At 41.0% G+C, this 24008-nt stretch overlaps 1 protein-coding gene across 1 annotated transcript in view; it reads right to left on the bottom strand.

Moving 5' to 3' along the window:
* pif1 (PIF1 5'-to-3' DNA helicase homolog (S. cerevisiae)) overlaps positions 1 to 14244 on the bottom strand; it is a 42526-nt gene extending 28282 nt beyond the window's left edge. Inside the window, exons 1-5 of the mRNA XM_072274621.1 lie at positions 13666 to 14244; positions 8107 to 8236; positions 6017 to 6142; positions 2969 to 3122; positions 54 to 168 (exon numbers count right to left, since the gene is read on the bottom strand). Coding sequence (XP_072130722.1) covers positions 54 to 168; positions 2969 to 3122; positions 6017 to 6142; positions 8107 to 8236; positions 13666 to 14229 — 1089 coding nt within the window. The 5' untranslated portion in view covers positions 14230 to 14244. The remainder of the gene's footprint in view (positions 1 to 53; positions 169 to 2968; positions 3123 to 6016; positions 6143 to 8106; positions 8237 to 13665) is intronic.
* Positions 14245 to 24008: the final 9764 nt, after the last annotated feature.

The raw sequence follows: 24008 nt of genomic DNA, 5'->3' as shown, positions 1-24008 counted from the left end.
TCAAAGTTACTGGGTTGCCTCAAAATTAATGTTTAACATTTTCAACTTCTTACCTGGAAACAAAACTTATATTTTTCCTTGCCGTGAGTCACAGGAGGAAGCTGTAGAAAATCTCCACAAACTATCAACTGGATTCCACCAAAAGGCTCATTGCACTTTCGAACAATCCTGCAAAAGGAAAAGGGAACAGTGATATCGGTTTAGGTACTGAGCGACTGCCTGAGAATAGGAAGGAGGGGGAACGTCGACTCTGACCATGAGAGGCCTGCATCGGGCATTTTCATGCCTTACAAGGCGCAGATTGGAACTCCTCGCACAGACACTAGAGCAATGTCATCCAAAATATTTCAGGAAGAACTTAATCATTATTACACCAATTTATGAACATTGGATTAAATTAACTCAGGACGTTGAGACACTCTGTGGCCACTTTTTTTTTTTAATTAAAAAAATGGTACCTCCTATTTGTGGTCTTCTGCTGCTGTAGCCCATCCACTTCAAGGTTTGATGTGTCGTGTATTCAGAGATGCTGTTCTGCACCATCACTGTTGTAATGCATGGTTATTTGAATTACCTTCCCCTTCTTGTCAGCATGAACCCGTCTGGCCATTCTCCTCTAACCTCTCTCATTAACAAAGTGTTTTCACCTATAGAACTGCCCCTTGCTGGATTTTTTAAGTTTTCTGCCAAGCTCTGAGCAAGGTTTCCCAACCTGGGGTTCATGACATTAAAAAAAAGGTTGGAAACTCCTGCCTTAGCAACTGTTCTGTGTAAAAATCCCAGGAGTCAGCAGTTTCTGAAATACTCAAATCACTTTGTCTGACACCAACAATCATTCCATGGTCAAAGCCACTTAGATCATATTTCTTCTCCATTCTGATGTTTGGTCTGAACATCAACTGAAACTCTTAACCATGTCTGCATGCTTTTATGCATTGAGTTGCTGCCACATGATCTGCTGATTAGATATTTGCATTAACAAACAACGTACCTAATAAATTGGCTGCTGAATGTATGTAGCTACATAATATTTTTTTTTAAAAAATCACCACTAAAAATAAGTGGTTGACAGTACAAGTCAAGATTATGGAGTTATTACTATATCTTACAGCACTATTGTCCATAAGTAATCAGCAACAATCAACAATTTCCATTTGTTACCGATTGGTGACAAGCCATCACAGAAAGCATAGTTTATTTCATATTATATCATAAATGTCATTCATTTATAAAACCTTTGATAATCACATACATTTTAATTTTATACATGAACAGCAAGAAGTGAAACAGAGGCAGAGTCAAAACAAAAGCCTGGCACCAGCCAAAGAAATTAAATTAGGATGGGATAAATAAGAGCAAAGTTAAAGTGAATAACAAAACAGAAAAGGGACCTTGGAAATAAAACAGACCCTGCAAAAACTCATTTCAGGGAGGCAGCACCATCAATTTGCAGGAGACTCCCGGAACTTCCAGGAGAGGTGGGATGTCTGCAATAGAGTAGCTCCTTAGCAGCTAGCCAGCTAGTTTAAATAACGTTTGCTATGCTAATGAACAAATGACACCTGTTAAATTCACCTCAACATGTCTTTTACAGTCTTAACCCACCATGGGCAATAGAAAAGTCACTGTTGCAAACAGTGCAGCGAGCAACACTGTCATTATTTTTGGCCCCTATTAGGCAGGGGTACACTTTAGTGTAGTCTGGGGTGACGCATGTTTTATATATTTTTTGGAACACTCTACCACTCTGACTTTTCTTGGATCTCTCTCTCTCTCTCTCTCTCTCTCTCTCTCTCTCTCTCACAATGTCTCTTCCGGGACATTGTATATAATTTACAGACATCAGGGAGCCCCTATTAGTATGCGGGAGACTCCCGGAACTTCCAGGAGAGGTGGGATGTCTGATAAAAGGAAGGAATTTTGGAATGCACACTCCAGGAGACTGATGCTACAACCACCAATACCAGACCAAAGAGCAGAAGCTGCAGTCGGGGACAGGAAGGGAAAAATATTTTCTTTTTGTTACAGAGAAAAGGTGGCCCATGGTCACGCCTGGAGGATAATTTCAAATTGAAAGTGGTTAGAGGGTTGGAAGTAAAGGCATATAACAAACGATAAAAATGATGAATGAAGTAGACTTTGTTGTACAGGGGAGGACATGGGTACCTGAGACTTCTGGAAAAACTGAACTTGAATGGGTGGTGAAGGAAACCAACAAGGAGAGAACTGCAAAAAGTCAAATCTGGGAAGAGGCAGAAGAATAGTTTTGACAGTAGATGAATTACAGCAAGGTGCAGTCTGTTATGCTAAGGATTTTGGATCAAATGTTCGTCTCTAGGGGAAACAGAATGCCAAGGTTATTAAATCTTACTCAGCCTAAGACAGCAAAGGAGCAGAATTAAAATCAGTAGCAAGGGTATTTATATGATCTTTAGTATGTCTTAATGAGGCAGTACTTGAAATTGCCAGTGCATGTTTGAAAGATAACTTATATTTTTGGTGACATCACCAAATTAGGCCTTTTATGATGCTTGTAGGATAAATTGCATAACCATCATGTACTTGGACAGAAAGAAGTTGAGAAACTAATATCTCATCCTAGGCAACAGTGACCCCTGCATATATTTGAAAGAGCACAGATATCATTACTAACACATAATAGTAGTCAGAAACTAAGCAAATTATATACGTAACAAGCACCTTGGTGTGATGATTAACAAGTAAAATAATAAAGTGTAATGGGGGCATTATTAGTGAACATCCAACTGATATATAAAATTGATCTCCTGTGCTACTGTGCAAAAGTACAATGAAAGGCTGGATACTTTCTCACAAGGAAGGTGGACAATATTTATCAGTCAGATGTTCACACACCTTTGAATGGTCACCATTACAGATCAGTATCCTTTTTACAAGACCAGAGAGAAATGAGAGACACATAGCATGCCCTTTTAACTGTATGACGTACCTTGCCACAGCTTCAAGCTTGTCAAAGAATTCTCCTTCTATCATCGAGATTTCATCTATGATGAGGTGCCTGCAGTTTAGCCAGTGACTGAGGACCCCGGGTCTTTGTGCCAACTCTACACATTGTTGCAGAGAAGCTTTTCCTGATCCAATTCCTGTAGACACAATAGATCCAAAATCTGTTATATACCTTGGGAAGTATGGTATTGAATGCTGCCTTTTCAATACCTCAATCTCAAATTGGTAAGTAAATATCTTCCTCTTAGCTAGTACGAACAATTTGAAATATAACAGAAAACACGTGAAATCCTGAATGATTCAAATCGATGACCACTCTTCATCTGACATTGGCACCTTGGTTCATTCGGATTGTTACTTTTTATTATGTAACACCATTGAAATGTTTAGGAAATTTCCAGTTGCCTCAGAAATTCCCTTCATCATTAAACTAGTAAAAGTGTCTGATCATGTGGTAATCACCAAACCCTCATGAGCCCATAACAGGAAGGCCTTCCCATTAACTTCTTGTAACTAAGTGAAAAACAAAAAAATATAGTTTAATCAAATCACAATTCATCATAAGGGAAGAGTGTTGAAAACTTAACTAAAGGCCAATAGAGATATTAGAATACTTAGATCTGCAGAGTTACTCACACTAAGCTATTAACTATAGCCTCTGCTGAAAATGGTAAAATATTGCAGGGGTAGAGTGAATATATATAACTTTGCAATGGGCAAGAGGGATGTGCATATATACGTACATACTGAGCAGTGTGAACTTGTTCCATTTACTGAATCCAGTGATTTGATTTAGTTTCTAAATACAGTACATTGGTAAATTATCAGTATTTTATCCTCCCTCATCTGTGATTTTCTTAGATGGTCTTCTCAGAAAGACCATCTGAATTCATTCAGTCCAGAGTCAATACTGGCTCATACAACAGTATCCATTCCTGCATTGTCTTCCCAGAGTCTATTTCTTTCTATCACTTATTGCACCTGCCTGCACAATTCCCCCTGATAACATATTCTAGACCCAGACAATGCAAACACACACACAAAAAAAAACAACTTACTAATTTCTGGTTCCCTGTTAGTTACCTTCATTCTAGATCCTCCAGTTTTTGAACTTTCTGCCAGGGATCATCTTTCAAATCCTGGTTATTAATTTCTTTCCTAACTTCTTACAATCAGTCTTTAGGATCACAATCTTTTATTACTTGTGTCATTAGTGCTGATGTGGATTATAACCTCTGATTATTGATCCCCTTCCCCCAAGGCACAATTTGATACATTTGAACTTACTGCCAATGGAAATGCAGTGAAATGAACAGTAACAGCTGGAACAAAGTGGAGGTTACGGTTGGAATGATATCAAAGACAGCCATGCCTGTTTCAGTTCTTCTACTGTAGTAAACTAATTAGTCTATTCCCAAGTCTTCACCTGTAGGTTTCTTGTTTTCAAGTATTTTTCCAATTTTCTTTTCTAAAGGTTACCCCCCAATGTGTAGCCAAGATCATTTACAAACAGGCCACTGTTCAGTAAAATAAATGTTCTGCTCGTGCTGGCTAAGATTCCTTTGTCAGTTAGCTTAAACTGGTGTCTTCTTGTTCTGACCATTTACAGTGAAATTAAGTCAGCACAATTACTCTCCACAGGCGTTCATGATTCGAACATGAGAATGGCACCAATAATCAGGATTTTCGGTTCTCTGGAGAGACTAGAGAAGTGTGGTTGCTTCTCCTTAGAATAAAGAATGTTAACTAATCTTTTTATATTCTCTACCTCGAGAAAGGCTCCAAGGGGATCACAACCTCGTCGTGACTTGGAGGCTTGAGTGCATCAGTGACCTGGAGAGCTATGTTGGCTAGAGTTGGAGCTTCCTGCTTTGGCTCTCTGTAGGGTCACCCACACCAAACAGGTCAGAGGTTAGAGGCCAGACTAACAGTGGTCCACTGGTCCTCCAGGTTTGGGGGTTCAGCTCAGGGCCAACAACTCTGACTGGTAAAACAAAATTGCGTTGGAAACTGCAAGGAAGATCCTTCTACATCTGAGTGTGATGGTATTCCTGAGTCTCCTCCCAGGACTTGCATGACTGACAGTAGTGAAAACCGGAAGGAAGTTACTGATATGATGAAGGTAGCTCTGACAACTGTCAGAGATGGAGGACCTTCATTGCTGCCCTAAATGCCAACAGCATAATGGGCAATAAGTACCCCAAGAAAGAGTACTCAAACTTCTTCAGAGAACTGAAATTGCTAATCCCTAGTAAAATAATAAATTAATCAGGATTCAACCCAGAATCTTGACATCTGTCCCAAAGTTTGTTGCCCAGAACTGAATACAATAGGTTAACTGAGGCCCAAGGATTACCTGGACTTCCTTATTCATTTACGATTAATATACCAATATCTTTCAAATAAGTCAAAGAGCCCATTTTTTTTGCATGCAGAATCTTGCCACATTGAAAGTTTAGCATCCCTGTTGTTCCTGCACAGCTTTTAATATTATACTAGTTATTTCATAATGATTCTGCCCATTTTTCCTATTGTAACATAACCACTTTATACTTCTACTAAATTTTATTCACCAATTGCCAGCTGCCGTGGAACTACAATTATATTAGTTTTGGGAAATAATAAGGAAATGCCACATTCATCATTTCACTTTTAGCTGGAGCTCCCATTCATTTGGAGAAGATTGAACAGACTGACTTTCAAATGGATAAGTGTTTGAAACACAGTAATAACTGGAGTGATGGGAAGAGTGATAATGAAAATTTGAAGATACAAGAAAAAAAACAAATAAATGAGGACTCTAAACCTCTCCAGATGATGAAAATTTATTTCAGTGGACCAAAAAAAGTCAAAAAAAATTATGCTCATTAAAACAATGAGCACTAACTTATTCATAGGGTGTGACAGAGGAAAGTTCCTCTGTGTAATTTTTCTTTTTTATGAAATGTATTACTGTGGCAAAGTTTTCAACGTATATTTCCTCAGTCCTGATCCTTCACTTGTTTACCATATACGATGGTGCACAACTGACCTGCAAATGCATGAAGAGTTGTGCCTCCGATATGACAGGCAGCCACCCCAGTACTGGCAGTGGTATACGTACACTTCGGTGGCAATGCTCCCACAATCCTCTTCAGTAAGAAAGATTTCCCAGTACCTTGAACAAAATTTTTTAAAAAATGATTGGAAAAGTACAAATTCATATACATTCTGTGGGATGAAACAGTGAAATTTTATCCAAGATGTAAAAAGAGTTAGGAAACCGTGTCAGTTCTGGTTTTCGCCCAAGATCCAACCTTACAAGAAAGAGGTGACCAGTGGTGTGCCTCAGGGATCTGTTCTGGGACCCCTACTCTTTGCGATTTTTATAAATGACCTGGATGAGGAAGTGGGGGGATGGGTTAGTAAATTTGCTGAATGCACAAAGGTTGGGGGTGTTGTGGATAGTGTGGAGGGCTGTCAGAGGTTACAATGGGACATTAATAGGATGCAAAACTGGGCTGAGAAGTGGCAGATGGATTTCAACCCAGATAAGTGAGGTGGTTCATTTTGGTAGGTCAAATATGATGGCAGAATATAGCATTAATGTTAAGACTTTTGGCAGTGTGGAGGATCAGAGGGATCTTGGGGTCCGAGTCCACAGGACACTCAAAGCTGCGACGCAGTTTGACTCTGTGGTTAAGAAGGCATTCGGTGCATTGGCCTTCATCAGTCGTGGGATTGAGTTTAAGAGCCAAGAGGTAATGTTGCAGCTATATAGGACCCTGGTCAGACCCCACTTGGAGTACTGTGCTCAATTCTAGTTGCCTCACTATAGGAAGGATGTGGAAACCATAGAAAGGATGCAGAGGAGATTTACAAGGATGTTGCCTGGATTGGAGAGCATGCCTTATGAGAATAGGTTGAGTGAAGTCGGCCTTTTCTCCTTGAAGTGACGGAGGATGAGAGGTGACCTGATAGAGGGGTACAAGATAATGAGAGGCATTAATCGTGTGGATAATCAAAAGCTTTTCCTAGGGCTGAAATGGCTAGCATGAGGGGAATTAGTTTTAAGGCACTTGGAAGCAGGTACAGAGGAGATGTCAGGGTAAGTTTTTTAAAAAATATACGCAGAGAGTGGGGAGTGCATGGAATTGGCTGCCAGCAGCGGTGGTGGGGGCGGAAACGATAGGGTCTTTTAAGAGAGTCCTGGATGGCTACATGGAGCTTAGAAAAATAGAGGGCTATGGGTAAAGCCTAGGTAGTCCTAAGGTAGGGACATGTTCGGCACAGCTTTGCGGGCCGAAGGGCCTGTATTGTGTTGTATATTTTCTATGTTTCTAATCAGCTATCTTAATTTCTGTGCAGCACTTCCATTTACAGAGCTTCACTTGTTGAAATTAGTCAAGTATAAAATATTTGGACCGTAGATTTGTAATGACAACATTCCAAATTCTTTGATATTTCATATTTCTTTAAGATAGGAGGCTATTCAGCATCAAATCTACATTGGTTCTCAGTGCAATCCCCATTCCCCCATTAGATGTTGCTGCACCCCACTTTCCCTGCATTTCCATCAACTCACTCCAGATTTTATTTCCCACCTGTTTACTAGGGGCAATACTGACTTATTAATCTACCGATGTGCACATCCTTGTGGTCACAAGGAAGTTTGCTAATTCCGCACAGAGAACACAGGAAGTCAGAAATGAATCCAGTCACTGTGGCTATGAGGCAGCTCAGCACAAGACAAAACTTGTAATTAATTTTGCAATCCTTCCTCACAGACAACAGGGAAAGGATAAGCCTAGCCTGGATTTCAGATCTCTGCCAATGACACTCTCCCACCCCAGACTAGTCTATGCTATTCTTCATTTGACAGATTCCTGTCAGGAAAATGCTAATTCAGCTAGGGAGAGCAAGAGATAAGATTTGAGACTAGAAGAGGGAATAAAATGATCTTCAGAAATGCATTGGATGATATTTGCACTCTGAATAACCTCAATATTTCCAGGCTATCTATCCCCAGCCCTAGAAGAAGTTAATTCTTTATATTTCATTTATTCAGACTCACAACCCTGACTTGAAAAATCACAATATTTTTTGTAAAGAAAAGGTCTGCCTCTACACCCATTAAATTACCAGCACTTCCAGTGAAGAAGACATTCTTTCCTTTAAGGACCATGGCAAGGACGTGTGACTGTTCCTTTGAGAGCCTCCTTCCCACTGGCATTGACAAGATAGGCTTTTTGGTGGGTTTCAGTTCCGTACTCTGCAACAGAACAGTATACATCATTTAAAGGATTTTTGGAATTCTCTAGCCCCATCGTCTCTTCACCAACTCACCAAATATAGTAAGCTCAAGTTATCCAGGTATTTGTCTGCAGACACTTAGAGACAGCAAATGCTTTATCAGCTTGCAATTCTAATACACATTATATAACTTTGCATTGCAAAGAGGGAGAGTGGAGATGTTATGCTGACAAGGAAGGGTTCATGGCCAAGAAATGATCTTTAAATATTTTGCTTGAAGGACCAGCATTAAGCATTTCCACTTCAGACATGGGAAAAATCAGAGCTCTCGTTCTTTCTACATTTTACATTAAAATTAATATACTGATAAAAAAAACAATTTTGTACTTTTCAAAATGGTAAACCACTTAACCTCAATGACTAAATTGTGCTGCTAGAGCAACTTTGCTTGTTTGTAAATGGCATGGAATGGCAACACTTAAAAGATAGAGAGCAATGATTTACTTATTATGGAGCCATCTATTATTAACACTAAAACAATAGGGCTAGAAATTTCTTATAGTGTTAAAGCATTATTGGCAGTACTCCAACATTGTTTTTAGTGGCATCAAGCAGCTTAGCCTTCAACCATGTGGCTCACACTGAGTTTCTCTGTGTAACATTATACTGTGTCAGTTTGTGAGGTGCTGCTACGTGGACCTATTGCGAAATATTGTAACTGTCAGAATTTAAACTAGCAGTTTCAATGTTAGCAAGCAGCTGTTAAATGGGTGTACCTAAAGCAGCTACTGAGATGTCTGATTCTGCAGTAACAGGAGGAGAGCAAGAGGATGCTCATAGATATTCTGAAAGACCTTGAAAAGATGAGGAATGGTACCGACCGAAGGTACTTCTATTGAATACAGAGCTCACAAAGGCACTTTGCTCATTGCAGCCAAAAAGTTCTACTCAAAAGGTTCAAAGGGACATCTAAACAAGCCTGATGCATTTTGGAAACAAGTCCTGTGGACTGATGAAGTTAAAATAGAACTTTTTGGCTGCAATGAGCAAGGGTATGTTTGGAGAAAAAAGGGTGCAGAATTTCATGAAAAGAATCCCTCTCCAACTGTTAAGCATGGGGGTGGATCGATCATGCTTTGGGCTTGTGTTGCAGCCAGTGGCACGGGGAACATTTGGTAGAGGAAAGAATGAATTCAATTAAATACCAGCAAATTCTGGAAGCAAACATCACACCGTCTGTAAAAAAGCCGAAGGTGAAAAGAGGATGGCTTCTACAACAGGATAATGATCCTAAACACACCTCAAAATCCACAATGGACTATCTCAAGAGGTGCAAGCTGAAGGTTTTGCCATGGCCCTCACAGTCCCCTGACCTAAACATCATCGAGAATCTGTGGACAGACCTCAAAAGAGCAGTGCATGCAAGACAGCCCAAGAATCTCACAGAACTAGAATACTTTTGCCAGAAAGAATGGGTGAAAATCCCCCAAACAAGAATTGAAAGACTCTTAGCTGGCTACAAAAAGCATTTACAAGCTGTGATACCTGCCAAAGGGGGCGTTACTAAGTACTGACCATGCAGGGTGCCCAAACTTTTGCTTTGGGCCCTTTTCCTTTTTTGATATTTTGAAACTGTAAAAGATGGAAATAAAAATGTTTTCTTGCTTAAAATATTAAAGAAATGTGTCATCTTTAACTTTATGCCTTTTGGAAATTAGTTCATCTTTCACTCGCTTAGCTATTCACAGCAACAGAAATTTTGACCAGGGGTACCCAAACTTTTGCATGCCACTGTATCTGGGTTGAACTCCATCTGCCACTTCTCAGCCCAGTTTTGCATCCTATCAATGTCCCACTGTAACCTCTGACAGCCCTCCACACTATCCACAACACCTCCAACTTTTGTGTCATCAGCAAACTTACTAACCCATCCTTCAGTTAGTCCTGACGAAGGGTCTCGGTCTGAAATGTCGACTGTACCTCTTCCTAGAGATGCTGCCTGGCCTGCTGCATTCACCAGCAACTTTGATGTGTGTTACTAACCCATCCCTCCACTTCCTCATCCAGGTCATTTATAAAAAAGAAAATCACAAAGAGTAATGTCCCAGAACAGATCCCCAAGGCACCCCACTGGTGACTGACCTCCATGCAGAATATGACCTGTCTACAACCACTCTTTGCCTTCTGTGGGCAATCCAGTTCTGAATCCACAAAGCAATGTCCCCTTGGATCCCATGCCTCCTTACTTTCTCAATAAGCCTTGCATGGGGTACCTTATCAAATGCCTTGCTGAAATCCATATACACTACATCTACTGCTCTTCCTTCATCAATGTGTTTAGTCACATCCTCAAAAAATTCAATTAGGCTCGTAAGGCACAACCTGCCCTTGACAAAGCCATGCTGACTACTGCTAATCATATTATGCCTCTCCAAATTTTCATATATCCTGCCTTTCAGGATCTTGTCCATCAACTTACCATCCACTGTGGTAAGACTCACTGCTCTACAATTTCCTGGGCTAACTCTACTCCCTTTCTTGAACAAAGGAACAACATTCACAACCCTCCAATCCTCCGGAACCTCTCCCGACCTATTGATGATGCAAAGATCATCGCCAGAGGCTCAGCAATCTCTTCCCTCGCCTCCCACAGTAGCCTGGAGCACATCTCATCCGGTCCCGGTAACTTATCCAATTTGATGCTTTCACGTTGGAGAAGAAGTAGTTATAGGGCTGATCTGGTTCCTGGCCATTCCAGCACACTTCAATCAGAATGATTATACGAGTAAGAGAAAAAAAAGTTTTTTTTTTTTTTTTTTTTAAAACCTACTATGCTCTCAGTACATGTGAAAAAGCCTCAGCTTTTAAATATTCAATAGTGGCTATATAAGTTGAATTTAAATGCAGTCAAAACTGGTATGATCAGTCCACATTAGGGCCTCCTGGCTAATCATCAAAAGATGAACAGCCTTTCTATTAAAGAATAAAACATCCCTGCAATTAAGTTTTAAAAGTTGTTTCCCATCTATATGCGGTTCCAGAATGAATAATTTATAAAACTTTATGTAGCCCCTCTGGCCACCCTCAGGGTCGCTCGGCTCACTGTCGTCTAGGGAAACAGTCTCGGCCCTGTCAAACTGGGTAATTAGTTTGTGTGGATTCTGTGTGAGGTACCCCACCCCACCCAAATAACAAACAATACGCCAGATGCAATTAAATGATATACAGTTTATAGATATTACTGGAACTATATAATTAAAAGAGAATAAAATATAAAAGGAAAATAAAAGGTGCCACACTTATCAAAGTTCAATCTCTTCGTGCACAAAAACCGTTGGAGCTCAAGGACCTTCTTCTTCGCCCTGCGACCCCCTCGGACCACCTCGACCGGCCACCTGGGACCAACAACGGTGGTCGACCAGACGCTCCACACAAATCCGTCTCCGTCTCCTTGCCGAACGTCCCGCTCGGGGTCCGACCCCGTTAGCAGTCTCACAGCACCTCGTCCATCCTCTGTCTCGCTCTCCCGCCTTCTGTCCCCAAAACCCCCTCGCAAACAGTATCTTCAAATACACCAAAACCATAACAACTATCCCAATTGGTTAATAACGTATTTCTTATCACCCTCTAAACCACAACAAGCTGCTAGCGCAAACTTTCTCAGCGTTTAAGACAACAAAACCGCATTCCCCAGATTAACATAACAAAGACGCCATTTTAATTAGCTTCCACAGTAACATAAAAATCGAAACCCCCTTACATTTATAAAAACAGTCGCAGGTGAGTGTGTCTCCACAAAATCGTTGAGTTTTGCCCAACCAGAAGCCCTGGATGAACCATGAGATCTGCAATCTGCTGAGGGCCAGATCAGTGGGATCCAGTCTGGTGACCAAATCACATTCAAGAAGTCCAGGTACTATCTCCACAGTGCCATCTCATGAGTGAAGTCCATTCCAGACTATACTTGAATCACTGAAGGTTGCTCAACAACTGTAGCAGAACTTGAATGCTATTACCTCTTACAAAGTGTAAGCAAATGACATAAGTGTCAACAGGGCTTCACTCTCAGATGAGCTCAGCGCCTTCTACGCTTGCTTTGACTGTCAAAACAAGGAGGATCCTTCCTGAACTCCCACAGCCCCTGGTGATCCTGTGATTTCAGTCTGAGGCAGACATGAGAGCAGCCTTTAGGAGGGTGAACTTACAGAAAGCATCTGACCCAGGCAGGGTACCTGGCTGAGTCTGAAGACCTCTGTTGATCAATTAGCTGGAGTGTTCCCCAATATCCTTAACCTCTTTGAGATATCCATCTACTTCAAGCAGACTTCAATTATACTGATGCCCAAGAAGAAAACTATCCTGCCTCAGATAACTATCCTGCAGTATCGCTTACATCCACTGTGATGAGGTGTTTTGAGAGGTTGCACTATGGCCCGGTATGGAAACACCATTGCCCTTGAAAGGGAAATCCTACAAACAGTCATGGATACAGCCCAGTCCATCAGAGGTAAAGCCCACCCCACCACTGAGCACTGTTGCAGGCAAGCAGCATCCATCATCAAGGTCACCCACCATCCAGGCTATGCTCTCTTCTCACTGTTGCAAGAATAAGATACAGGAGCCTCAGGACCCACACACCATCAGGTTCAGGAACAATTATTACCCCTCTACCATCAGGCTCTTGAATCAGTGGGGATAACTTCACTTGCCCCATCACTGAACTGTTCCCACAGCCTATTAACTTAATTTCAAGGTTTCTTCATCTTATGTTCTTAACATTTAATGCTCATTTATTATTACTACATTTTTCTTCTCTTTTGTATTTGCAGTTTGTTGTCTTTTGCATATTGCGTATGTGTGGCCTTTCACTGATTCTATTACATTTCTTGGACTTACTGTGTATGCCCACAAGAAATCAAATCGCAGGGTTGTATATGGTGACATGTGTACTTTGACAATAAATTTACTTTGAACAAGGTAGATGGGCAAACTGTCAACGCGGCCCCACTTACAATTACAAGGAGACAGATATATGGGAGCCACAAAGGGAGACTATACAAATACTTTCTCCTCAGTAAAAGAAACATTCAGTTTGATTAAAACCCATTTGTTGACAATCTACCTGGCATGAGAAAGCACTATAATACACCAAAGCTCCCGCATCACTCATCCAGTCAACCATCTGTAGGTATTCCTAATGGCATTTTGTCCTGAAATCAAAAACCAAGTAGAAAACATAGAAATGTAATGCACAACCGCAGGCTCTTTGGCCCAGTGACATGTCAACTTATCTGCCTGCACATGACCCATATCATTCCATTCCCTGCATGTTCATTTGCCTGACTAAATGCCTCTTAATTGACACCACTTCACCACCACCCCTGGTAGCATGCTCTAGGCACCTATTATTCTGTGTGTAAAAGAAATGAGGAGGAAAAGATTACAAACCAGGCAGTTTTCTGATGAATTAGTCCTTGACCGCTTGATCTGCTTGTTTGGACCAGTGTTACCCATTTGATTCTTCAGTCCTTTCGTAGAAATTGGTGACTGCACATTGCCCTGCAATGGAAGCTTATTCGCTCTTTCAACGTCCTGCACCTGCACAGGGCTAATTGTGTCAAAAGTGCGTGGAAGGGTGGAGAGCAGTCGAGTTCGATCACTGACTGGCTTGCTGATCTTCTTCTCTGCAGCATATTTAATGGATAACGTTTTGAAAAGTATTTTCAGTTTGTCCGGTGGGCAGTTGGAAATTAGTATCTGAATATTTTCAGGCATCAGTTTGACAGTACTCTTCCCATCCCGAATGAAGCGGGTAAAAAGCTGGATTTCACGCAAGACAAAAGTTTGTGACAATTTCCCATCATTCACAAGAAGAACAAGCTCTCGAAATTCATTGCGCCCAAGGGTGACACTGGCATTACGGATATTTTTGCGTTTGGTAGCTTGATCAGCCTGATTGAGGTATTCCACTGTGACGCTGCACTGGACCTCCACACCTGAAGCAGGGAACATGCTACTCCAGAGACAAAAGCTGCAGAAATTAGAAATAAAACTTAAGTTACCAGATTTTAGAGAGTTACAGCATGAAAACAGGTTCTTTGGCCTACTGAGTGTACAAAACCGTAGTTGAGCCATTTACACTAATCCTGTGTTATACTCTTCACATCCCCATGAACACCCATCAGATTCTACACACTAGGGACAATTCATAGTGATTATTTAACCAGCCAACCCACGTACATTTGAGATGTGGAAGGAAAACAGGAACACAGAGGTGTGATGGTATTGGGTAGCTGGCATTTGCTGAAGGCTCTAAACTCAAAGATCTTAAGCCTTACTGGATATAAATAGCCACAAATACTCTAACCAAGGGAGATAATACTGTAACTACCCAATCTTCAAAGACTAGTTTACTTCCCTGTTTATTCTCCATGGCGAGTTTTAGCTGCCGATACCCACCGTTTGAGCAGTGGGTCCCTCCCGCTTACTCAGGAGACAATATTTCCAGCTAACAAAATGTTTAAAACAGTTCATTTATTTTCAGTGATACACATTTGAATTCAAACATTCTCAAAGCACGTTTAAAACTCAAAAGGACATCTATCTTAAAAGTTTGTTTCCCAATTAGAAACTGTTCCTAAAACACAAAGCATTTCTTAAACTCAAAGGATTTCAAAAGCACAGGTACAATTCCTACAAATTAAAAATACTAGCAAGTCATCTGTTACTGAAACCAAAGCCAGAGGAATGGATTCTTCTTGACGAACTTCAACCACTCCTAATAAACCTGAATCGCTCACCATACTTATACCCTTTCTCTACCACTTCAGTAACTTCACACGCATATGATGTTTCCTCAGATGTCCTTTCAACACGGTCTAAAAGCATTTTGGAGACAAGGTTCTTCAGCTACCTACATTTATACTGTAAAGCTATGAAGCTAACTTCCTTGAGAACATAAAACCTCCCAAATGTAAACACAAATTTATTGATATGCTAAATAATATTATCTATCTGTTGTGCAAGCTTCTTTGAACCAAACAACTTAAGAGTCAGCTTGTCTGTTTGAATCAACCCAAATTAAGGAACCCTTTGTCTTGTACTGCACAGAAGGACTAATAAAGCAAGTGTAGTAAGCTAAACCTTACTTCTCCCAAACAGATTGTCTACTACCCACAAAGCTTGTTTGCAAACTTGGACTTTAGACAACCCTTTTTTTTAACGAAAGGTGATGAGTGCTGACTAATTCTGAAGACTGACTTCCCTTGGCGACCAGAAGTCAAACAACTGATAGCTGGAAGTTTACTTATATCTGTTTGTGATCCTAGAAGTGGCAGGTACTGTGTTTAGAAAGCAAGATTAGCTAACAAACAAGAGAAAGGAGTCTACTGGCCAAGAAGTGAATATCCATCACCGAGGAAAGCCACATAATAAGTGGGGGTACGTGGAAACTCCACAGCGCGCACCCAGCGTCAGGAAGGAGCTGTAGTCTCCGACGCTACCAGACCACAGCCCAAACTACACATTATTCCTGTAACATTTATTGTTAGAGTAGATCAAACCACATTTCACATTTTCCATACAAGAACGGAAAATATCCTAATAACACTAGTACAACGAGAATTACAATGGCGAAAACGGATGGGGGAAAGTCTAAAATTGATAGAGTAAGGGTGAACGAGTGCCTAAACAACTAAGTGGTTGATAAGGGAAGCTTGAGCAAGGGAATGGAAGTAATTAACGTAATAGACATCCTACCGACTGAAATTTACTTCCTGGATCTGAATTGGTTTCTAAGTTTCATTCCTATTTCTAGTTCACCTGCAGTCTTTAGATTTAGGTGACTGTATACACTCAGGGTAGTTTCTTCTGTTCTTTCTCCATCCTCACAGACTCATGTCAGCTTCCAGCGTTACCCCAATACAGCTTCACTCCATCAACCAGCGGATCTTTGCCGGTGCAACATAGAAAACTTCAACTTTATTGACGCACTGAGAATAAAGGAGAATTCACTTACCTTCTCCCTACCCTAACTTTTTACAATACACCCCACTATGGATATGCATTTATTTGTCCCCACGACATCCGCTGTAATTTTCAAATTGCCCGGCGTGAATTGAGCCAATCAAAGCAAGGCGCTTTAAACTTCAAACCAATCACAGTTGTGTCCACCGGGTCAAAGGTTGAAATCGCTGTTATGACGTTACTGCGGTGGGTTCTGCTGTAATTCATTGGGGCAAAGAGTGAAATGTACTGAGGGTTGGAAATCGACGTTTTAACTGTTGTAATGCGGCTCTCGTTTAGAGTTTATACTTTTATCAGATGCATTTTTTTAAAAAAAAATATCTATATCTCACTTTCTGGTGTCTTCCCTCTTCTTTTTCAATCCTGAAGAAGGGTCTTGGCTCGAAACGTTACCTGTTTATTCATTTCCATATGTGTTGTCTGACCTGCTGAGTTCCTCCAGCATTTTGTGTATCTTCCTTTGGGTTTCCAGCATCTGTAGACATTCTCATGTCCATCTCTTGGTTTTCACAACAGGGACGAACTGGAGAAATGGTGAAACTTTCGAAAGTTTGGAGCATGGTATTTGTATTCGCTGGATTAACTTTATGTAATAAACAGGGTAGATGATAAGAAACCGTTACATTGTTATTTAGTACATTTTTTAAAAAGCTGCAATGTTTTACCTGCGTTTTAATTAAACTCTTTAGTAAGACCATTAAGCAAAAAAGGGGAGGGGCGTACAATCATTGTCGAGGTGACTTATTACTTTGTATGCAGCCTTTAACTGTGCGTCGATTTTCCGGTGCTTTTCACTTCAGTATTATTTGAAGTGTTTTACTGTTAAATGTGAGGCGTTTAGCTAGGATATCTAATAGAGGAAAAAAGCAAATACCGTTGCTGGAAAGCCAAAGCATGGTAGGAAGTTATATCTGGTGTGAAAATAGACAATGCTTGAAATACTGTGGATTGTCTGTAAAAAGAGAGCTAGAGTGTCAGATCAATGTCTCCAAATCTAGTTCACTTCAACTACATGTATGCCCTTTCGCTAGAAACCTGTCTTCTTTCACTTTTGCCCCTTTTTCAAATGATAATGAGGCAGCCTACAGAGAGGACGTCATCAACCTGACACAGTGGTATCAAGAAAACAACCTCTCCCTTAATGTCTTAAAAACAAAGGAGCCGCTTGTGAACTACAGTAGGAATGGAGGCAGGCTAGCCCCTATTGACGTCAATGGATCTAGTGTTGAGAGGGTGAACGGCTTGAATTTCCTCGGCATTAACATCACCGAGGATCTCTGGTTTGTACATACCGGCACATCAGCGCCTCTTTCACCTCAGACGGTTGAAGAAGTTTGGTATGGGTCCCCAAATCCCAAGAGCTTTCTACAGGGGCACAATTGAGAGCATCCGGACTGGCTGGATAACTGCCTGGTATGGGAACTGTATTTCTCTCAATTTCAGGACTCTGCAGAGCATGGTGCAGACAGCCCAGCAGAACTGTAGATGTGAACTTCCCACTATTCAGGACATTTACAAAGACAGGAGTGTAAAAAGGGCCCGAAGGATCATTGGGGACCCGAGTCACCCCAACCACAAATTGTTCCAGCTGCTACCATCCAGAAAATAGTACCGCAGCATAAAAGCCAGGACCAACAGGCTCCTGGACTGCTTCTTCCACCAGGCCATCAGATTGCTTAATTCATGCTGATGCAACTGTATTTCTATGTTATATTGACTATCCTGTTGTGCATACTATTTATTATAAATTGCGCATTTAGATGGAGATGTAATGTAAAGAATTTTACTTATGTATATGAAGAATGTAAATAATAAAGTCAATTCAATTTTGGAAATTGCTTGTACGAACTTGATTTGCCGGAAAAATTATTCAAAATTGTTTAGTGTCATTTCCAGTGAACAAGTTTAGAGGAGAATGAAATAATTGAACAAAATATCCTGCTTATTTTACCATTAGTAATTGGCTTGCCACCGCCAGTCTGTTTCAGTCCTCAAATCTAAATGTGTTGAAAATTCCGGACACCTTGCAGATTGTTGAGTTCTAACTTGGTTTTGGTACTTTTGTAAAAGGGAGAAGCAACAGATACTCAAATTAGTCCCCATGATGGCCCTGGTACATCGTTTAAATATTTTCAGATACTCAGCAATTTCTGTTTGTTCTGCCCTCCCACTTCCTCTTGTAATTCATATCATCTAGAACCCAATCTATAATTTTTAATTATGTGTAGTTATTGTATGCCATGCTTGTTCAGAAGTGTGATGATTTCAGAGATTGCTAACTAGTGCAACACACACAAAATGCTGGTGGAACGCAGCAGGCCAGGCAGCATCTATAGGAAGAAGTACAGTCGACGTTTCGGGTCGGGACCCTTCATCAGAACTAATGGAAAAAAGAGATAGTATGAGATTTGAAAGTGGGAGGGGGAGGGCCGAAATGATAGGGGAAGACAGGAGGAGGAGGAGAGATGAAGCCAAGAGCTGGGAAGTTGATTGGCAAAAGGGATACAAGGCTGGAGAAGAGGGAGTATCATCGGACAGAAGGCCTTGGAAGAAAGAAAGGGGGAGGGGAGCACCAGAGGAAGATGGAGAACAGGCAAGGAGTTATTGTGAGAGGGAAAGAGAGAAAAATAAATAATTAGGGATGGGGTAAGAAGGGGAGGAGGGGCATTAAGGGAATTTAGAGAAGTCAATGTTCATGCCATCAGGTTGGACGCTACCCAGATGGAATACAAGGTGTTGTTCCTCTAACCTGAGTGTGGCTTCATCTCGACAGTAGAGGAGGCTATGCCAGCATTTTGTGTGTGTTGCTTGAATTTCCAGCATCTGCAGGTTTTCTCATGTTTGCGTTGATAACTAGTGATTTGGTTGTGAAGTTGATGGAAGAGCTGTGATAAGGGGTCATTAAAGCTCACTTAAAAAGGAGAGATGGGATTTTTAAATTTTAATGTCACATCTGAAACAGATATAAACTATCAGGAAAGATTATGTGCTCATTTCTTGGAGTAGAGTTTAAACCTAAAACATTAAGTGAAAAATAATAAACATTGTTGGTGATATAATTGTGTTGTCACATTAAATCATTTGCTCTTAATCAGAGAAATTATATTGCCTTAGCTTTATGCAACTCCATCCCCATCTTCCCTAATAAGGAAAACTAACTTGTTTCTCCCTTTTCTCTGGTCAGATGAAGGGTTCTGAATTTGAACTTCAAATATTCACTATTACTCTTTTCATGATTTCTACAGGATTGCCAACAGTCTCCAGAATTTTCTGTTTTTATTTTAAACACAAAGCATTCTGACTAGAACAGAGATCAACTATAACTCAAGAAACAAAATCTTTTCTGATTTCTTTAGTAAGAATTCAAATCCCTTTCCCACTGGTGCAAGGAATCTGCGTTAATCAGTGCAAGCTTTGAGTTCCAAGCATTACTCACCAATCTAATATCATTGCTAATCGCAATGTCAGTGTGGATGTATATGTGCAAAGCACTTGAATGCAAAGAGTCCTGTAAATCTACTGCTGCAGTGCCAGTTCCAGACTAAATATTGTACAACAGATCTGACAAATCAAATCTCAGCATTCTTGAGATGCTGCAAATCCCTAACCTTAACAACCCAGGGATTCATAGAAACATAGGAGACCTACAGCAGAAAACCTACCTTAGAAATTACTAGGCTTACCTTTAGCCCTCTATTTTTCTAAGCTCCATGTACCTATCCGAAAGTCTCTTAAAAGACCCTATCGTATCCGCCTCCACCACCATTGCCGGCAGCCCATTCCACGCACTCACCACTCTCTGAGTAATAAAACTTACCCCTGACATCTCCTCTGTACCTACTCCCCAGGACTTTAAACCTGTGTCCTCTTGTGGCAACCATTTCAGCCCTGGGAAAAAGCCTCTGACTTTCCACACAATCAATGCCTCTCATCATTTTATACACCTCTGTCAGGTGACCTCTCATCCTCTGTCGCTCCAAGGAGAAAAGGCTGAGTTCACTCAACCAATTCTCATAAGACATGCTCCCTAATTGAATCCGGAATGACATGCCAAGAGCTGCACTAAGTGTAATGAAGCTACAACACAGTGTAACAAAATACCATCATTCGATAGATAGAATTAAGGAATCTCCCAGCCTATGCACCACCTTGAGGTCCTGTCATCCAACCACATCTAATGATGGATAGTGAAGGACAATTGAACAACTATTGAGAGGAGGAGGTTCTAAGATTATTATTTACTCAATGATAATGGAGTACAGCACATGTTCAAAGTACATTTATTATCAAAATTTGTACACATTATAAAACCTTGAGGTTTGTCTCCTTATAGGCAGCCACGAAGCAAAGAAATCTGAATAGAACCCATTAAAACAAAAGAAGACCGTCAGACACCCAATGTGAAGAGAGAAAAAATAACACATTGTGCAAACAATAAAAGTAAGCAATAACATTCAGAACGAAAGTGAATCCATAGACACGAAGCCCTGAGCAGTCCACAACCTCAGTGCAGAGCCGAGTTAAATGTCGCAGAGCAGCGAGCAGTACTGTCCCGACCCTCGCCTCGTTCTGACCCCCACCCTTTCAATCTATCTGGCCAGTTTTTAAATCATTCAACCATCGGGTCATTCCTTGCAGTAGGATACAGACCCTGTTGCATTGATACGCTCTGGGCCTGGACCCTACCGCCACCTGTCAGCCCATGTCCAACCTTCCCAAATCGGCCTGGCACCTAGATCAATCAAACCTCACTCTTGGTTTAGGTGGACAGGCCTTGAATCTGCCTCTCCTCCTCTCAGCTCACCTCAACTTTGCCTTGAACCAGCACGGTTTGACCCTCAACTCAGCCTCACCTTTACTGGCCTCTCCATTGTTTGCGGTGATCAATTACCATAAATTTTACAATAAAACATATTATTAATAAAGCATTTAGTTGTATTCTTTGTTTGCTGCCAGCAATAGTCACTGAAATTCCATCAGTGTCAGCTTCAACTGGAATATGAGTGTTAGAGACAAGACAGAAGCATTCACAACACTGTTCAACCAGAAGCATGATATAAGTGATACATTCCACAGAACATCAAACATTACAGCCCAGGACAGGAGCTTCAATCCATGCTGCTGTGCTGACCTTTTAACCTAGTCTAACATAAATCTAATCCATCCCTCCTGCGTAGCCCTCCATTTTTCTATCATCCATGTGCCTATCTAAGAGTTTCCTAAATGCCCTAATGCATCTGGCTCCACCACCACTCCTGACAGAGCTTTCCACTCACCCACCACTTCCTATGTAAAGAACTTACCTCTGACATCCCCTCTGTTTTCCTCCAGTCACATTAAGATTATGGCCCCTTGATTTCGTTTTTACCACCCTGGGGGAAAGGTCTCCATTTATGCCTCTTATCATCATGTACACCTCTATCTCATCCTCTTTCACTCTGAATGGAAGAGCCATAGATTGCTCTCTAATCCAGGCAGCCTTCTGGTAAATCTCTGCACCACATCTCTGCACCTTCTCTAAAGCTTCCACATCCTTTCTATAATGAGACGAGCGGAACTGAACACAATATTGCAAGTGACCACAATATTCTAATCTTATATTGGAAGGGAAACTCGAATGATCAAATTGTATAAACTGTGGTCATTTAGAAGCTCTGCTTCATTTCAAACCTAATTATTTTTCCTGTATAGGTCCGTATCAGATGACATGCCCATCCCTTTGCGAGCATCTCATCTATTTGATCTACTAGAAAACTTCAATGCGTTTTTGTAACAATGTTCAAATGCTGAATTGGTTTATATTGCCAGAACTTTAAAATGATGTGCATATCACATTATGAGTGCCAACTTTATTAATTCCCAACAGATTAATGATGAGCTTTTGCTGCAATAATGTTAAGCTTCTAGCATCTCTCATTCAACACTTTATTACCCTCTACTATCATATCATCCAGAGATCTTTGCAATAACTCAGTTTAAAAGAATTTGGATACGAGCAAATTCGGGCATTTAAGGAAGGAATTGGAATTAAATAAAGTGACAAAAAGCATTTTAAAATGTTCCATTGAAACATCTGTGATGTAGCTACAGAATTTTTCTGGGACGTTCTCACAATCCTTCTTTGAGGCTTTGCTTGCTTTTTTGTATTACTGTGTATGCTAGAGTGACTGTTCATACAAATGGCCTCATATACTGACTTTTTGTTTTTGTCTTGTGCATTTAGGTAGCATCAGAAATAATCCCATTGAAACCAAAAATTAATTTATCTTGGAAGGATTACAAATATACAGACAAATGAGAGGTGTTGCACTTTGGGAGGACAAACTTTGATAAAGTCCCACATAGGAGATTAGTGGGCAAAATTAGGGCACATGGTATTGGGGGCAGAGTACTGACATGGATTGAAAATTGGCTGGCTGACAGCAAAACAAAGAGTAGCGATTAACGGGTCCCTTTCGGAATGGCAGGCTGTGACCAGTGAGGTACCGCAGGGTTCTGTGCTGGGACCGCAGCTGCTTACAATATATATTAATGATTTAGATGAGGGAATTAAAAGTAGCATTAGCAAATTTGCCGATGACACAAAGCTGGGAGGCAGTGTGAAATGTGAGGAGGATGTTATGAGAATGCAGGGTGACTTGGACAGGCTGGGTGAGTGGGCAGATGCATGGCAGATGCAGTTTAATATGGATAAATGTGAGGTTATCCACTTTGGTGGTAAGAACGGGAAGGCAGATTATTATCTAAATGGAGTCAAGTTAGGAAAAGGGGAAGCACAACAAGATCTAGGTGTTCTTGTACATCAGTCACTGAAGGTAAGCATGCAAGTACAGCAGGCAGTGAAAAAAGCTAATGGCATGCTGGCCTTCATAACAAGGGGAGTTGAGTATAAGAACAAAGAGGTTCTTCTGCAGCTGTACAAGGCCCTGGTGAGACCACACCTGGTGTGCTGTGTGCAGTTTTGGTCTCCAAATTTGAGGAAGGACATTCTTGCTATTGAGGGAGTGCAGCATAGGTTCACAAGGTTAATTCCTGGGATGGTGGGACTGTCATATGTCGAAAGATTGGAGTGACTGGGCTTGTATACTCTGGAATTTAGAAGGCTGAGAGGGGATCTTATTGAAACATGTAAGATTATTAAGTGATTGGACACTCTGCAGGCAGGACGCATGTTCCTGCTGATGGGTGTGTCCAGAACCAGAGGCCACAGTTTAAGAATTAGGGGTAGGCCATTTAGAATGGAGTTGAGGAAAAACTTTTTCACCCAGAGAGTGGTGGATATATGGAATGCTGTGCCCCAGAAGGCTGTGGAGGCCAAGTCTCTGGATGCTTTCAAAAAAGAGATGGATAGAGCTCTTAAAGATAGTGGAATCAAAGGTTATGGGGATAAGGCAGGAACTGGATACTGATAGTGGATGATCAGCCATGATCACAATGAATGGCGGTGCTGGCTTGAAGGGCCGAATGGCCTACTCCTGCACCTATTGTCTATTGTGTAAACCAGGGGAGGGCTTACACTGCGAGAGGTAGAGCACTGAGGAGTGCAGTGGAACAGAGGGATCTGGCACATTGGCCTTCATAAATCTTGGTCACTGATGGTATCAATATGATAGAAAGAGTGCAGAGATAATTTACAAGGATGTCACCAGGACTTGAGGACCTGAGAAATAAGGAAAGGCTGACTAGACCATAAGACATGGGAGCAGAATTAGGCCAATTGGCCCATCAAGTTTGCTCCGCCATTCAACCATGGATGACCCTTTTTT

Source organism: Mobula birostris, chromosome 12 (genome assembly GCF_030028105.1).
Source record: "Mobula birostris isolate sMobBir1 chromosome 12, sMobBir1.hap1, whole genome shotgun sequence".
Lineage (NCBI taxonomy): Eukaryota > Metazoa > Chordata > Chondrichthyes > Myliobatiformes > Myliobatidae > Mobula > Mobula birostris.
The sequence above is the reverse complement of the archived record's forward strand: the minus strand, read 5'-3'. Positions and strand labels throughout refer to the sequence as shown.